Source organism: Oncorhynchus keta, chromosome 37 (genome assembly GCF_023373465.1).
Source record: "Oncorhynchus keta strain PuntledgeMale-10-30-2019 chromosome 37, Oket_V2, whole genome shotgun sequence".
In the NCBI taxonomy this organism is placed as follows: Eukaryota; Metazoa; Chordata; class Actinopteri; order Salmoniformes; family Salmonidae; genus Oncorhynchus; species Oncorhynchus keta.
In genome coordinates this window covers 17964408-17981991 of record NC_068457.1, presented here as the reverse complement: position 1 = coordinate 17981991, position 17584 = coordinate 17964408, and the positions used below count along the sequence as shown (strand labels likewise).

Genomic DNA, 17584 nt, shown 5'->3' with positions numbered 1-17584 from the left:
TGTTTACAATCTAAATATGGAATTGTTCTGTAAAATCGTAATTGTAAAACGAGACTTTTAAAGCTCACCATAAATGTCATGTTAAATTAACCACAAAACACGATTAAAAACTCACTGAATTTCAGCAGGAATCGCAACTACCTACAGCCTTCGGGCTTCTGCCTTTAAGTATACCTACTGTTCTATCACTCCTTGTAAGTATTTGTATTGCCAATTGTATACATAATGTATCATATTGCCAATTATTTAATTAAATCATCAATCCCATAATTTCTAAATACATGTTCAATATACTTTATTAGAAAATCAACTTTATTGGAGAAACTCAAGTGCTGTTCTGGTTCTCAACTACCAGATCTATTCTACTGCAAGGATGGCTGGGATGAGCACATAACCGATGGGATGTTCTTACCAATGTCAGTCCACACCAGCCAGCAGAGGGCGCCACACACCCATCTATCTCTGTCTGTCTGCACTTGCTTACTTAAAACTTAAAATGTACTTAAAACGATTGTTTGATTAACGTGAGAGGAGGAGCAGGCTCCAGTGTAAAATACATGATGTACCATGTAGCTGTATACACCAGCTCTGCTCAGGCACCCAGTGGGAGGTGGTTCATTTAAAATCCTTCCTTACTACATTATCGCTGTGATGCTGCTGCTTCTCTCTCTCTTTTGAGAAATGCCTGAATAATTAGTTGCGGTTGGAGAATAACGGCAAGTTATGCGTGTACACTTTTGATTTTGAATTGGTTGACTTTATTTTTCCACCTTGTTTTGTTTCTTAACAGTAGAACTTGACATTCTGCTGTGTGGAGTAAACCCTGTGACTAAGGAAATACACTGCTCCAAAAAATAAAGGGAACACTAAAATAACACATCCTAGATCTGAATGAATGAAATATTCTTATTAAATACTTTTTTCTTTACATAGTTGAATGTGCTGACAACAAAATCACACACAAATTATCAATGGAAATCAAATTTATCAACCCATGGAGGTCTGGATTTGGAGTCCCACTCAAAATTAAAGTGGAAAACCACACTACAGGCTGATCCAACTTTGATGTAATGTCCTTAAAACAAGTCAAAATGAGGCTCAGTAGTGTGTGTGGCCTCCACGTGCCTGTATGACCTCCCTACAACGCCTGGGCATGCTCCTGATGAGGTGGCAGATGGTCTCCTGAGGGATCTCCTCCCAGACCTGGACTAAAGCATCCGCCAACTCCTGGACAGTCTGTGGTGCAACGTGGCATTGGTGGATGGAGCGAGACATGATGTGACTGACCTGCTTTCAGGTGGACTCAGAGCTGGCTCCCTTCAGTAGTGTCTTTCAAAGATACACAGGAAGCAGTCAGGACCTAGACTCCGATGCTGTGGACGCCACACAGAAAGAGGTGGGGGGGATCTGAACTAATCTAATGACTCTGATGTGAATCCTTTCCAGTTTCAGTGCTGAGGAATCTATGACTACCGTGACTGGTTGACCACGCCCTGGTTTAACCACAGTGGGCAGGGCAGTGTGCCTCACAGCTGCTGTAATTCCACCTACCACACCTGTAATGGTACCCTAGAGCTGCCCGGGCTACTATATCCAAAGATACACACACACCAGCCCTGGCCACTATATCCAAAGATACACACACACCAGCCCTGGCCACTATATCCAAAGATACACACACACCAGCCCTGGCCACTATATCCAAAGATACACACACACCAGCCCTGGCCACTATATCCAAAGATACACACACACCAGCCCTGGCCACTATATCCAAAGATACACACACACCAGCCCTGGCCACTATATCCAAAGATACACACACACCAGCCCTGGCCACTATATCCAAAGATACACACACACCAGCCCTGGCCACTATATCCAAAGATACACACACACCAGCCCTGGCCCTCTGTGGTGATCCAAATGTATGTACGTACATGCACACTTGGGCAGCATTTAATTCCAGAGAGATGTCACTCTCCTTACCCAGTTGTGTGTGTCCTCTCCCTCAGGGCTGCCAGGTGAAGCTGGAGGAGGCCTTGCTTTTTGTTCTGTACTTCATCATCTGGTCATCTCTGGCAGTGGCGCTAGTGGAGGTGGGAACCACTAGAGAGCACTGTGGGATATAGTGGAACAACATAAGGGTCATGTAGCAGAACATTTTACAACAGAAAATAAAAATGTGTGTTTCTTATTGGACAAGAACAGGTACAGTAGTGCCGTACTAGTCTCGCTCTCTCTGACTGTAAGGTTTATGAGTGTGGCTCAGCTGATGAGGGACCAGCCTCTGTTGGAGTATGGAATACTGGACAGGGAGTATGGAATACTGGACAGGGAGTATGGAATACTGGACAGGGAGTATGGAATACTGGACAGGGAGTATGGAATACTGGACAGGGAGTATGGAATACTGGACAGGGAGTATGGAATACTGGACAGGGAGTATGGAATACTGGACAGGGAGTGGCAGAAAGTATGCTGGACTGGGAATCTACTTTAGGTATACTATGTCCTGGAACTTGGTAAAGTTCATGATGCTGTGGACCTTAAAGGCCCAGTACTGTCACCCGTGATTTTCCTGTGTTTTATATAATATTTCCAAAGGTGTATACACACACACACACCAGCCCTGGCCCTCACACGGTGGTTGGGAGAATACTATGGAATTGTGAAAATGCTGATAATGCCCTTTTAGTGTAAGAACTATTTGAAAAGACTGCTCTCTAGGGGAGGGACACTTCCTTCGTTTCATAAGGATCAACTGGAATATGTAATGGCCTCTGTTTTGGTTTGTTTGATTTTGTTCACTGATGTAGATACATGCTGGTTAAAGAAACCACTCCATCAAAATTGTCACATGTCCTGCAGATTCTATACTAATGACATTTTTAAACTACCCTGCATGGCTTTTGAGTAATTGACTGGTTGATACTGTGCTGTGTGGCTAACATTTGATTTCAACTTTGTAGCTGGGCAAATGAAAAGTTATTGAAACACCATTTTGAACAGTATTATAATTGTCTTTGATTTGTCTAGAAATAATAACCGATAAATGCTGTGATCGTCCTATTCAGGAATGTACACTACCATTCAAACGTTTGGGATCACTTGTCCTTGTTTTTGAAAGAAAAGCAAATAATTTTTTTGTCCATTAAAATTGATTAGAAATACAATGTAGACATTGTTAATGTTGTAATTGACTATTGTAGCTGGACACGGACGATTTTTATTTTGATGGAATATTTACGTAGGCGTACAGAGGCCCATTATCAGCAAACATCACTCCTGTGTTCTAATGGCACATTGTGTTAGCTAATCCAAGTTTATCATTTTAAAAGGCTAATTGATCATTAGAAAACCCTTTTGCAATTATGTTATCATGGCTGAAAACTGTTTATCTGATTTGAAATAATCAATAAAACTGTCCTTCTTTAGATTAGTTGAGTATCTGGAGCATCAGCATTTGTGGGTTCGATTACAGGCTCAAAATGGCTGGAAACAAAGACCTTTCTTCTGAAACGCGTCAGTCTATTCTAGTTCTGAGAAATGAAGGCTATTCCATGTGAGAAATTGCCAAGAAACTGAAAAATGTCATACAACGCTGTGTACTACTCCCTTCACAGAACAGCGCAAACTGGCCCTAACCAGAATAGAAAGAGTGTCTCCTGACCCCTCCTGTCTCAGCCTCCAGTGTTTATGCTGCAGTAGTTTGTGTCAGGGGGCTAGGGTCAGTTTGTTATATCTGGTGTACTTCTCCTGTCTTATCCGGTGTCCTGTGTGAATTTAAGTATGCTCTCTCTAATTCTCTCTTTCTTTCTCTCTCTCTGAGGACCTGAGCCCTAGGACCATGCCTCAGGACGACCTGGCATGATGACTCCTTGCTGTCCCCAGTCCACCTGGCCGTGCTGCTGCTCCAGTTTCAACTGTTCTGCCTGCGGCTATGGAATCCTGACCTGTTCACCGGACGTGCTACCTGTCCCAGACCTGCTGTTTTCAACTCTCTAGAGACAGCAGGAGTGGTAGAGATACTTTTAATGTTCGGCTATGAAAAGCCAACTGACATTTACTCCTGAGGTGCTGACTTGCTGAACCCTCGACAACTACTGTGATTATTATTATTTGACCATGCTGGTCATTTATGAACATTTGAACATCTTGGCCATGTTCTGTTATAATCTCCACCCGCCACAGCCAGAAGAGGACTGGCCACCCCTCATAGCCTGGTTCCTCTCTAAGTTTCTTCCTAGGTTTTGGCCTTTCTAGGGAGTTTTTCCTATCCACCGTGCTTCTACACCTGCATTGCTTGCTGTTTGGGGTTTTAGGCTGGGTTTCTGTACAGCACTTTGAGATATCAGTAGATGTACGAAGGGCGTTATAAATAAATATGATTTTGATTATTTTTGGGGGGAGGCCCCGGTGCAAAACTGAGCAAGAGGACAAGTACATTAGGGTCTAGTTTGAGAAACAGACGCCTCACAAGTCCTTAACTGGCAGCTTCATTAAATAGTACATGCAAAACACCAGTCTTGACGTCAACAGTGAAGAGGCGTCTCCGGGATGCTGGCCTTATTATTATTAATAATAATAATACACATAACACAATATTTTAGTTGTCAGTGTTTATAAAACAATCTACAAGAAAGTATAGCCTGTTTGGAAATGACTGTCAAAAATATTCTCTACACAAACAATATTTACATCACATCTGGAACAACTGTCTGCTGCAGCCATGTGCTTCAGTGTAACTAAATTAACATTCTCTTGAAAAAAAATAAAGGAATTTGCCCTCAAAGGACAGGTATATTTTGTATTTAAAAAAAACAATATAAAGGGCATACTCACAATAAATATTGATATACGTTTTATTTAATTGACACTTTAGTAGATAACATGATATGGGTAATAATGTTTTCTGATGGAAAAACAATAGAAGCTCAAAAGTCTGGGTCAGGGACAAGGACAAAACAGTGAAATTGAGGTATAAAATGCATCTGAAAAGTAGCTAAAATACTTGATAGAGAGGTGTTCTGATTGTACTGTGAACTTTATATATATATTATTTAAATATATATGTTTAAATAAAATCCCTCAAATTGACCCTGAGGACATAAAGTGCCCTTAGTTGCCACATCTGTAATTGACAAGGGCAGTAACAAATCATCTGCAGAGGTGGGCGTGGATCTGCTTTCGTCAGCGGTCCTCTTGGTTTTGGTGCCTGCAAGAAGGAGCTGTCAGCTAACGTTAGCTCGCTAAAAAAAACACGGGACGCAAGAACAGCGAAAGCACCAACGACAAAAAGCTGGTAAATTAGCTATATGGTTTTCGAACTAGCTATGTTGTAGTAATCCAGTTGATTTACCATTTTGCTCTGCTACAACAAAGCCGAATGCCAGCAATGCGGGTTTGGAGGCCCCACCAGTGCCAGATAGCTAACCACAATGATATTTGAGCAAATGTTTAGCCAGCTTGGCTAATCTAGCTAGGTGGCTAACTGTAGCTAACAAGGCCCTGAACAAGGTGTCGGAGTTTTAGGTGGGAGAGAGGGACCGCATTCAACACATGCTCGCGAAAATAAGGGAACGGTGGGCATATGGCCTAGTTAGCTAACGTTTTCCTGTAGCAATGTGTTCGCTAATTAGCAGGGCAATGTCCATTTGCTTTGCGTTTGCGAATGTTATTTTCTTCCTCTTGCAGTTAGGAAAGTAGTAGTAGTAGTAGCTGCTGCTAGCTAGTTATTAACTAGCCAGCCAGTAAGCAACCAACGTGTTCACGCCCCCTGGCGTAAATAGTTGCTAGATATTTATACAACTCGCTAGGTACTAACGTTAGCTAGCTCACACAAACTAGTAACTAACGTTGCGGTATGAATGTTTTGCTCTCATTTGTCTACCGTAGTGCTCGATAAGGCAACGTTAGCCACAAACAGGCCAAATCTAGCTACAGTAGTTGGCTAATATGTTAGTTCGCCAACGTACTAGCTAGCTACTGTGTTACAGTCTTGATTGCTAACTTAACATGCCACAGATCATAAGTCACCAAAATAACAGTCGTAATAGCTCAGTGGTCGTAGGCTAGTTAGCCACTCAGGGACTAACAAAATAATGCTCTGCTCTTCTTCACAGGTGCGTCAGAAGGGGGAGGCCCAATTTACCGTTTCGTTTTTGTTTAGCTCATTATTAATTTTGTTTGAAAACAAACCCTACCCCCTCCTCAACCCTATTTTTTTGTTTGTCCCATATACATTATTTTGTTTGTGATACCTCCTCCAGCTTTGGGAGCAGCGAGGGGTCTTCATGGCTGTTCGAAGAGGCCACATCAGGTACCTAAAAGTGAGTATGACTTTTCTCATTAGGAGAGGATCTAGATCAGTCCTAAAGTAATTATATTGTAACAACTGTAATCTAGCTAGCTAGCTAGCTAGCTATTTAATCAGATTGCGTTAATATGTTACGCTTTTGCCCATGGTTTTCAAATGTATTGATAATTAAACATAGGATGTAATAAATGTATCACTAGTCACTTTAAACAATGCCACTTTATATAATGTTTACACACCCTACATTACTCATCTCATAGGATTATACTGTACTCTATACCATCTACTGCCTATGCCGTTCGGCCATTGCTCATCCATATTTATATGTACATATTCTTATTCATTCGTTTACACTTGTGTGTGTATAAGGTAGTTGTTGTGAAATTGTTAAATTACTTGTTAGATGTTACTGCACGGTCGGAACTAGAAGCACAAGCATTTTGCTCGCAAGTAGAGAAAAAGGCATAGAAATTATCCTCATAGTCAGACCCATCAGTATTGGTCATCGTGTTTACTAGTGAAATACAGGAGTTTCATTCATCCAAGGGCCTGCTGGATGGCTAACTGTCTTACCCCACAGAATGCACAATCAAATGGCACTCCATTCATTGAGGGGCTGTCAGAAAACAGCACTGAGGCCTGGTCAAGGGGATGCAATGTTCAGATCGGTGGTAGCAGCTAGCTAACCCTCTTCCCACTGGGCAGGGGTAGCATTGGAGTTCAGATATCTGCATTTCAAAACGCAGGCCATAAAAAAAATCTGTTTTAAACTATTTCACCTGAGTTTTATATTGAAAGTAGTTTTTTGTTGTTGATTCAATAGAGTGATCGAGGGGGGGGGGGTGCAACTATCGTTTTGCTTCATAGAAAACACATTAGTGCAACACATTCTGCAGAAAATAGCTTAATTTTCATCAGATCACAACAGAAGTGCAAGACTATTTGGCTAGCAGTCACACAGATACATTGTCTTACATATGAAAAAGCAAGGTATTTCTTGAAAAAAAAAACATTTGCATGACCATCATATTTCTGTTTATCATAGAAAGAATGTAGCCAGGTACATTTCCTAATGTTTTGCATCAATTTAATTTAGCATTTTACCATAAAATAGTTGCATTTTACTGGAGAAAATGAGCCCTAACAGAGAGAAGTAGCTACACATCAGGCAGTCTGCTCAAATAATGTCCGTCCACAAATTCTCATCTGAGTGGAGAAGTGCAACGGAAGCACAAAATGTGCCTGATTCCGAGCAGGAACTACAATAAGCATTTTACATTTGCTTTTACAAAACGCAGCAGATATACAGTTATTTTCTGCCTGAAAAATGCAGAATTCTGCGTGACCGTGACCCCTGCTGGGTAAGCAGGTGTTTGCTCACAAGGCCTGTTCTAACATCCATGATGGCTGTTTCTACTAATCAATGCCACAAAGGTTCTCCGGAATGAATGGTTAATTACCCCTGGTTTAGAACTCTTGTCAGACCACAACAACCAGGCTTGGTGAGTGGGATGAAGTTGTTTAGAACGCTGCAGAAATAAATGAAATGTGGTGGGGCTGACTGGGAGTTTCTCCATTCTACACCACAGAATCATCCCAATGTTCTGTGACGTTTGTGGTCTCTGGATCTCAACCTCTTATCCCAGAGCAGTGTCGGAGCTGGCTGGGTATAGGCGTGTTTAAAAAAAAATATATAAAAAAATAATGCCTGGTCCATGATTATGTAGAGAGTAGCTGAGAGTTGAGTCTGGCTGTGAAAGTACTGCAGGTGATTAACTTGTGGGTAAGAGGAGCTACAGTTACTGCTGCCATCCACCATGGTGCTCCTACATCTGGGGCGTAATTCGGCTCTGCAGATTAGGATACTATGTTTACAATGTTGCATGTAGAATTTGTAAAAATGTTATATTATTGTTTTCCTTTTATGATTTAAAAATCTGCATCCCGTTGACGTTTCAGCCATGCTGGTTTACTTCCGAATGCCTGTTTCTCTTCCTTAACTGTGCCCCCTCTCTCTCCCCTCCCTCCCTCCCCAGGAGGTGTATGACATGTCCAACGGCTACGAGGATCACATGGGAGGAGGAGATGAGGTGACGGATGCCAAGACCAACCTGATAGTCAACTACCTTCCCCAGAGCATGAGCCAGGACGAGCTACGCAGCCTCTTCAGCAGCATTGGCGAGGTGGAGTCCGCCAAGCTCATACGGGACAAAGTGGCAGGTACGGAACACCTTGTCCCACAATGCACTACAGGTGTGTGACCTTTGACCCTGGAGTAGGATGGATGGAGGAGTTGGTCTGCGTGTATGGCTCACATTTTACAGGGGCGTGTTTGAACATTTTGCTATGTTGCGTCCTACCGAACACGACTCAGGGGTACCTTTTAACAAACTGTGGGGACCCCCATAATTGTTTAAATATTACGACGGGCACCTCCATAACATGTTTGTTCAAGCCAACCAGTCAGTGTGTAGAGTAACTGGTATACTGCCCTGTCTGCCTCTTGTAGGTGTATGAGAACTGCTGATGAGACAGACATCTTTGACATGCTCACTAGTAACTTTGTGTTGAGATGTTTGTAGTATCTATGCAAACAGCTTCATGTCATATGTTCTGTTTAGGCCTAGGACTATGTCTCGCTGCAATTTGAACATTTGTCTTCCTGAACTTGATATGAGGTATTCCACATAGTCGTTTTGTATAAGGCTGTTGGTGTAGATATTTACCCATGCTCTCGATCTGTCCGTGATGGGCTCGGCTTTCCTTATTCCAGGAAAACAGTCCAGTTTGGTTGAAGCCTATTTCTTTGTTACTTGTTTTACGACTAGCATGCATTGTGTAGATTTGTTTTGTTTAATCATTTATTTGACCAGTGTGCCGATTTATTTGAAACTACAACGTTTTTTTATTTTATTTTATTGTTTTCCTTTTTTTTTCTCTAGGCCACAGTTTAGGGTACGGATTTGTTAACTATCTTACCCCTAGCGATGCTGAAAGAGCTATCAATACTCTGAATGGACTAAGGCTACAGTCTAAAACTATCAAGGTAACGTGCAATAAGGTGTTCCTACAGTACTGTGTCAACCCAACCATGTCATGTCATTTAAACTAGCCCTTCTCTACTGAGGCTGACTGTCAAATCCACCCCTAGACGCTTCCTCCTAGGCCCTCCTATGGATCTGAAAGGATTGTGTGGGTGTTAGCAATATGGTGTTAGCCTTTCTTTGCCCTTTGCAAATACCAACCCAATCGTTTCAGAAGGGCATGTAGTGCCAGTGGTTTAGGGTTGGATTTGTGAATCGGTGTTAGTGTGGGTCTATATTAGACAGGACTACGTCTGATAGATCACTGGCCCCGCTTCTGACGATGGAGTAGAGAAGTGCAACCGTATTTTCAGCCTTATTGAGGACTAAACTTTATTTTAAATTCCTTATTCAGCACCACTACTTCAGGTTGACATTTTTACCCGTTAATTTATCATTTTAAGTTTGGTACGAGAGAGAAAAAAATCACTCCTGAGAATGTTTTTCCCGGTGTTGATTTTGGTACTATAATAGTTGTTAATGTAATTTTGAAACTTCGATATTGCCCACCACAGCTTACTAAGGGAATGGTTTTTCTACGTAAAAGCCACAATGGTCAGTCAAGGCACCTTTTCACTTTTTAATTTTCTAGTTTGAGACATTACTCATGAAGGCTTTATAAAAGTAAACTCATGATTTTGTAAATTCAAAACATAAGGCAATTACAAACATTAATTTGCCAAGATTGCATAAAAATATACAAACATAATTAAAACAACCTTCCAATAAGCACTTTTTATTTAAAGTAATTTCTCATTTCTGGCTAGATATAATTCAGGGTTGTGTGTAATCAGTGTGTACTATTGAGGGTATTGTCAGTAGTGTTTAATGTGCTCTGTGCTGCCCTCTGGTGTTAGGTTTCATATGCGCGGCCGAGCTCTGACACCATTAAAGATGCCAACCTGTACATCAGTGGCCTGCCCAAGACCATGACCCAGAAAGACGTGGAGGACATGTTCGCTCGCTACGGACGCATCATCAACTCCCGTGTGCTGGTCGACCAGGCCTCTGGTAGGACCACACAGACACACATTCTAGAACCAGGCCTCGCTGTGTTCCCTGTCTCTCAGCTGAACCTGTCCTGTTCATGTCTTTTCCCAGGCCTGTCTCGGGGGGTGGCGTTCATCCGATTTGACAAGCGAGCAGAGGCTGAGGACGCCATCAAAGACCTGAACGGACAGAAACCCCCCGGATCCGCTGAGCCAATCACAGTGAAGTTTGCTGCCAGCCCCAACCAGGCCAAGAACACTCAGCTCATATCTCAGCTCTACCACAACCAGGGACGTCGCTTTGGAGGGCCAGTTCACCACCAGGCTCAGAGATTCAGGTAACACACACACACTGAAGCGTTGTCCCCTCTCAGGTTCTCTGAAATTAGTGTGAAGAGAGACAGAGTGATAACCCTAGCCCCCTCTGTCCTCCCCCAGGTTTTCTCCCATGTCTGTGGACCATATGAGCGGTATGTCTGGGGTGAGTGTGCCGGGGAACGCCACCGCTGGCTGGTGCATCTTCATCTACAACCTGGGCCAGGACGCCGACGAGGGAATCCTATGGCAGATGTTCGGGCCCTTCGGCGCCGTCACCAACGTCAAGGTCATCCGCGACTTCAACACCAACAAGTGCAAAGGCTTTGGCTTTGTTACCATGACGAACTACGAGGAGGCCGCCATGGCGATCGGCAGCCTCAACGGTTACCGCCTCGGGGACAAGATCCTACAGGTGTCGTTCAAGACCAGCAAAGGCCACAAGTAGAGAGAGAAGAGGGAGGTGGGGTGATAGAGGGAGGAGAGAAACCTCACCCCAGGCTTCTAATATGGAGGGTGAATTGCCTCAGTTTGACAAAACAAACTTGTTTTTATTGTTATCTCACTAAGCCCATTCTCACTCTGCATCTTTTTACTAGTCTAACAGAGAGTCTAGGCTGAGTTTGATATTTCTCTTCTTTTTTTTTTACTCATGCTTTGGGTTGTTCCAAACGCAGTTCTCAATGTTTATCCTGATATGGTGACCAATTTCACAATTCAAGACGAGATTGTTTTTCCTGTGAGACTAAACTAGTGTCACTATGTGCCATATGAATGGTAGGACCACGGTAGGGACTTGGAGAAGGATGCGCTACAGTCATACGTCTAGTCCCCCACTGTAGGAGGAAGCATGCGGTCTTAGACGCTGGTTCCAGTGTAGAAATAGATGCCTTAAGTTACCACCCTGTCAAGCCATCCACTGTCTCCAGCCATTCTAAAAGGAAAGCACTTTTTAAATCCTTATTATATAATGTCAGAGCGATAGTCGGCTGTTTTGACGTCAACCATACATTGGTCTTCTCTCACCGTGCAGGAATCAGTTTTATACGCCTCATGTTAGGTACTGGATGGTACCATTACATAGCATGTGTGTCCCGTTTTGGGGGTCTTTTAAAAGTTGACTGAAAAAAAAAAGGTCTAGAGATTTTAAAGTAGGAACATGTTTAAGAAGGACCAAAGAAATGGAAGGGCATGATCCCAGGGCCCGTATTCACATGCTGATCTAGGATCATAAATAAGTACGATTTATATGGACCGAGAGGAGCTGATCTTAGATCAGCATTAAGTCCTCTGAGAAGCTTTGTGAATAGGGAAGATGCTTACTGTTATGACTCATTTCCCCTCACCTGTAATAGTTTAGACATCTGAACAACCGCTACTAAGGCTGAATCTAACAAGAGTGGAGCAACACAGCTCTCTCTCTCTCATCCAGTTTGCTGTTTTTGTAGAAAAGAAAGTTCTCTCTTTATCTTTGATTTTCTTGAATTTTCTTTGAGAGACTAACTTTTCTTTTTTCGTCGAAGCATAGACCACTGACCGGAGAGTTGAGTTGTTTTTGTTTTTTACTGCTCATCTCGAGCTAACGAATAATTTAAGGCCTTTGTGATAATTTTTTTTGGTATAGAGATTTTTTTGCTTTGGTTCTGTTTTTGGTCCTTTTGTTTTGATTGTTTAATTTGAACATGCTATCATTACATTTACTTTAGATTTGACTCAACGTTTTGGTTTTGTTTCTTTTATTTCATCAGGTTTTGGTTTGTGGATTTTCTTTGGGGTTTTCTCTTTTGATTGTAGAAGCTGAGGGAAGCTACAGACACCAGACTGCTATTATGATGATACTACAGTATGACACTACTCACTCCATTCCCATTGGGATATTACAGGATGGTCAACATCATAAGGTTTAGTTTGACTCTCTAAGATGCTCTGAAGGGCAAGAGGATGCAGTCTCCGTTGTAAAAAACATCTCAGACGTTGGCCTTATTTTCCATTCAAACTTGTGTGTGAACCATGAGGCAGAGGGCTTTCAAAGATGGGAGTCCTCCAGTTGAGGTAATGAAAGTCTTGTTTCATGTTATTAGGATGTAGGAGTTACTGATGAACCCATAAGGAATAGTCTGTTCTAATACAGGTACTGCAGGAGGCGGTTTCACTCATGGACCTTTGATCTGCCCTGCAGCCAACAAACACAGTCATCCTGAGAAACTGTCTGCCATTTTAGAAATGTGCAATAACTGGAAAAACTTGGGTTAAAGAAAGCTAAACCCAGGCATATTCAAGTGACGTTTCAGGAAGAAGACTGGGGGTTGGTTTTCCATCAAGCGAATATTCCTACATCTGTTTTTAACATATCTTTGTGCACTTTTCATCACCAAGGCCTTTCCTATGTAGGTTTGAGAGTGTAGTACTGTAGTCTGTTGGAGAGTAAGTAACTGACTCCAGCAGCACCACAACACAGTTGGTTAGTTTAGTTTCCTGCTGCAGCAGATCTAGGATCAGTTTACCCTTACACAGTCCTAACCTTCACCATAATGGATGACACTTGTTTTAGAAAAGTAGGGCCTTGTACTGTCAATAGAGATTCTCCATTGAGCATGATTTTATGTCCAGGAGTAGGCTTCATCTGGGTTCTTGGAACAGCCTCGTAACCAGACTTTATAATTCTCTCTCTTTTAAAGGTATTGTGATCTCTGTCTTCAGATCTGTAAAGCCTTACTAGTTTCCACACGTGGACAAAAAATACGGCTCCTGTCACAGGAATACCCTCTTCGTAGGCCTCAAGTTAGTCACTATTACATTTTTTTAAAGGAGAAGATTGTTTGTTTTAAGGAGAAGTTGTTTCTCATGGAACAGTCCTGAACAGAGTGCATGCAATATGTGGTGGGTCTTTAAAAAAAAACTGGACCAGAAACTGTACTAGTGGTTATTCTGAAACAGAAACTGCACGAGAGAGAGTGGTTATTCTGAACCAGAAACGACCACGAGAGAGAGTGGTTATTCTGAACCAGAAACGACCACGAGAGAGAGTGGTTATTCTGAACCAGAAACGACCACGAGAGAGAGTGGTTATTCTGAACCAGAAACGACCACGAGAGAGAGTGGTTATTCTGAACCAGAAACGACCACTAGAGGGAGAGTGGTTATTCTGAACCAGAAACGACCACTAGAGGGAGAGTGGTTATTCTGAACCAGAAACGACCACTAGAGGGAGAGTGGTTATTCTGAACCAGAAATGACCACTAGAGGGAGAGTGGTTATTCTGAACCAGAAATGACCACTAGAGGGGGAGTGGTTATTCTGAACCAGAAATGACCACTAGAGGGGGAGTGGTTATTCTGAACCAGAAATGACCACTAGAGGGGGAGTGGTTATTCTGAACCAGAAATGACCACTTGAGGGGAAGTGGTTATTCTGAACCAGAAGCGGCACTAGAGAGAGTGGTTATTCTGAACCAGAAGCGGCACTAGAGAGAGTGGTTATTCTGAACCAGAAGCGGCACTAGAGAGAGTGGTTATTCTGAACCAGAAGCGGCACTAGAGAGAGTGGTTATTCTGAACCAGAAATGACCACTGGAGGAGGAGTGGTTATTCTGAACCAGAAGCAGCACTAGAGAGAGTGGTTATTCTGAACCAGAAGCAGCACTAGAGAGAGTGGTTATTCTGAACCAGAAACGATCACTAGAGAGAGTGGTTATTCTGAACCAGAAACGATCACTAGAGAGAGTGGTTATTCTGAACCAGAAGCGGCACTAGAGAGAGTGGTTATTCTGAACCAGAAATGACCACTAGAGGAGGAGTGGTTATTCTGAACCAGAAATTACCACTAGAGGAGGAGTGGTTATTCTGAACCAGAAATTACCACTAGAGGAGGAGTGGTTATTCTGAACCAGAAATGACCACTAGAGGAGGAGTGGTTATTCTGAACCAGAAATGACCACTAGAGGAGGAGTGGTTATTCTGAACCAGAAATGACCACTAGAGGAGGAGTGGTTATTCTGAACCAGAAATGACCACTAGAGGGGGAGTGGTTATTCTGAACCAGAAATGACCACTAGAGGGGGAGTGGTTATTCTGAACCAGAAATTACCACTAGAGGGGGAGTGGTTATTCTGAACCAGAAATGACCACTAGAGGGGGAGTGGTTATTCTGAACCAGAAACGACCACGAGAGAGAGTGGTTATTCTGAACCAGAAACGACCACGAGAGAGAGTGGTTATTCTGAACCAGAAACGACCACGAGAGAGAGTGGTTATTCTGAACCAGAAACGACCACGAGAGAGAGTGGTTATTCTGAACCAGAAACGACCACGAGAGAGAGTGGTTATTCTGAACCAGAAACGACCACTAGAGGGAGAGTGGTTATTCTGAACCAGAAACGACCACTAGAGGGAGAGTGGTTATTCTGAACCAGAAATGACCACTAGAGGGGGAGTGGTTATTCTGAACCAGAAATGACCACTAGAGGGGGAGTGGTTATTCTGAACCAGAAATGACCACTAGAGGGGGAGTGGTTATTCTGAACCAGAAATGACCACTAGAGGGGGAGTGGTTATTCTGAACCAGAAATGACCACTTGAGGGGAAGTGGTTATTCTGAACCAGAAGCGGCACTAGAGAGAGTGGTTATTCTGAACCAGAAGCGGCACTAGAGAGAGTGGTTATTCTGAACCAGAAATGACCACTGGAGGAGGAGTGGTTATTCTGAACCAGAAGCAGCACTAGAGAGAGTGGTTATTCTGAACCAGAAGCAGCACTAGAGAGAGTGGTTATTCTGAACCAGAAACGATCACTAGAGAGAGTGGTTATTCTGAACCAGAAACGATCACTAGAGAGAGTGGTTATTCTGAACCAGAAGCGGCACTAGAGAGAGTGGTTATTCTGAACCAGAAATGACCACTAGAGGAGGAGTGGTTATTCTGAACCAGAAATGACCACTAGAGGAGGAGTGGTTATTCTGAACCAGAAATGACCACTAGAGGAGGAGTGGTTATTCTGAACCAGAAATGACCACTAGAGGAGGAGTGGTTATTCTGAACCAGAAATTACCACTAGAGGAGGAGTGGTTATTCTGAACCAGAAATTACCACTAGAGGGGGAGTGGTTATTCTGAACCAGAAATGACCACTAGAGGGGGAGTGGTTATTCTGAACCAGAAATGACCACTAGAGGGGGAGTGGTTATTCTGAACCAGAAATTACCACTAGAGGGGGAGTGGTTATTCTGAACCAGAAATTACCACTAGAGGGGGAGTGGTTATTCTGAACCAGAAATGACCACTAGAGGGGGAGTGGTTATTTGGAACCAGAATTGACCACTCGAGGGGAAGTGGTTATTCTGAACCAGAAATGACCACTAGAGAGAGTGGTTATTCTGAACCAGAAATGACCACTAGAGAGAGTGGTTATTCTGAACCAGAAACGACCACGAGAGAGAGTGGTTATTCTGAACCAGAAATGACCACTAGAGGAGGAGTGGTTATTCTGAACCAGAAATGACCACTAGAGGAGGAGTGGTTATTCTGAACCAGAAATGACCACTAGAGGAGGAGTGGTTATTCTGAACCAGAAATGACCACTAGAGGGGGAGTGGTTATTCTGAACCAGAAATGACCACTAGAGGGGGAGTGGTTATTCTGAACCAGAAATGACCACTAGAGGGGGAGTGGTTATTCTGAACCAGAAATTACCACTAGAGGGGGAGTGGTTATTCTGAACCAGAAATTACCACTAGAGGGGGAGTGGTTATTTTGAACCAGAAATGACCACTAGAGGGGGAGTGGTTATTTGGAACCAGAATTGACCACTCGAGGGGGAGTGGTTATTCTGAACCAGAAATGACCACTAGAGAGAGTGGTTATTCTGAACCAGAAATGACCACTAGAGAGAGTGGTTATTCTGAACCAGAAATGACCACTAGAGGAGGAGTGGTTATTCTGAACCAGAAATGACCACTAGAGGAGGAGTGGTTATTCTGAACCAGAAATGACCACTAGAGGGGGAGTGGTTATTTGGAACCAGAATTGACCACTCGAGGGGGAGTGGTTATTCTGAACCAGAAATGACCACTAGAGAGAGTGGTTATTCTGAACCAGAAATGACCACTAGAGAGAGTGGTTATTCTGAACCAGAAATGACCACTAGAGAGAGTGGTTATTCTGAACCAGAAATGACCACTAGAGAGAGTGGTTATTCTGAACCAGAAATGACCACTAGAGGAGGAGTGGTTATTCTGAACCAGAAATGACCACTAGAGGAGGAGTGGTTATTCTGAACCAGAAATGACCACTAGAGAGAGTGGTTATTCTGAACCAGAAATGACCACTAGAGGAGGAGTGGTTATTCTGAACCAGAAATGGGGGAGTGGTTCACTTGCTTGACTCTTTGTTCTCATCCTTTTGATATTTTTCTATTGAGTTCTACTAATCAGCTCTTGCTTTGCTAGCTTTTCAGTGCTACTATGTTGAAATGCTATGTTGAAATGCTAGTGGGTTTACTGGAGTAAATAGATTATGGTTAACCTCTGTTTTTAGCCTTAATTTATGTGGGAGAGATGGAACTGGCAACAGCAGTGGAGGCACAAAGATGTAATTTATTTGACTTGTGTGTAGTTTTACATGTTTGTACATTTTTTTGTGTTGGAGTGTGTTCCTTTTGACTTTTTTAATAGATTAATTTTGATTTCCTCTGTTTGGTTTTGAAGGAAGGCCTGTTCAGAACCTGTCTAACACACAATTACATTGAATAAAATATCTGTAAGCTTTATAAAGCTCAGCAGGATCGTCCTTTTGGCTTATTGTGTGTACTGTGAGGTAGGGGGAAAGTTATGCTCAAATCATTACATTTCAAATTGGATTAGAACATAATGTTCAAGACAAGTATC

At 42.7% G+C, this 17584-nt stretch overlaps 2 protein-coding genes across 6 annotated transcripts in view; both read left to right on the top strand.

The window, feature by feature from the left end:
- LOC118380336 (phospholipase D1-like) overlaps positions 1-270 on the top strand; it is a 40271-nt gene extending 40001 nt beyond the window's left edge. For all 4 annotated transcript variants that reach the window (XM_052499392.1, XM_052499390.1, XM_052499391.1 and 1 more), the window contains one exon: positions 1-270. This exon is cut by the window's left edge and continues 842 nt beyond it. The gene's annotated coding sequence lies outside the window, so the exon portion shown is untranslated.
- Positions 271-5140: 4870 nt separating this feature from the next.
- Positions 5141-17475, top strand: LOC118377647 (ELAV-like protein 1). 2 transcript variants are annotated; one of them, XM_035764591.2, is made up of 8 exons: positions 5141-5305; positions 6126-6332; positions 8356-8539; positions 9262-9365; positions 10260-10413; positions 10504-10729; positions 10830-16105; positions 16852-17475. In XM_035764591.2, exons 2-7 carry the CDS (start codon positions 6297-6299, stop codon positions 11152-11154), a joined length of 1029 nt encoding a protein of 342 aa, XP_035620484.1. In that variant the 5' UTR covers positions 5141-5305; positions 6126-6296; the 3' UTR covers positions 11155-16105; positions 16852-17475. The 2 variants fall into 2 exon arrangements, with proteins under 2 accessions (XP_035620484.1, XP_035620485.1); XM_035764592.2 differs by lacking the exon at positions 9262-9365.
- The last annotated feature ends 109 nt before the right edge of the window (positions 17476-17584 follow it).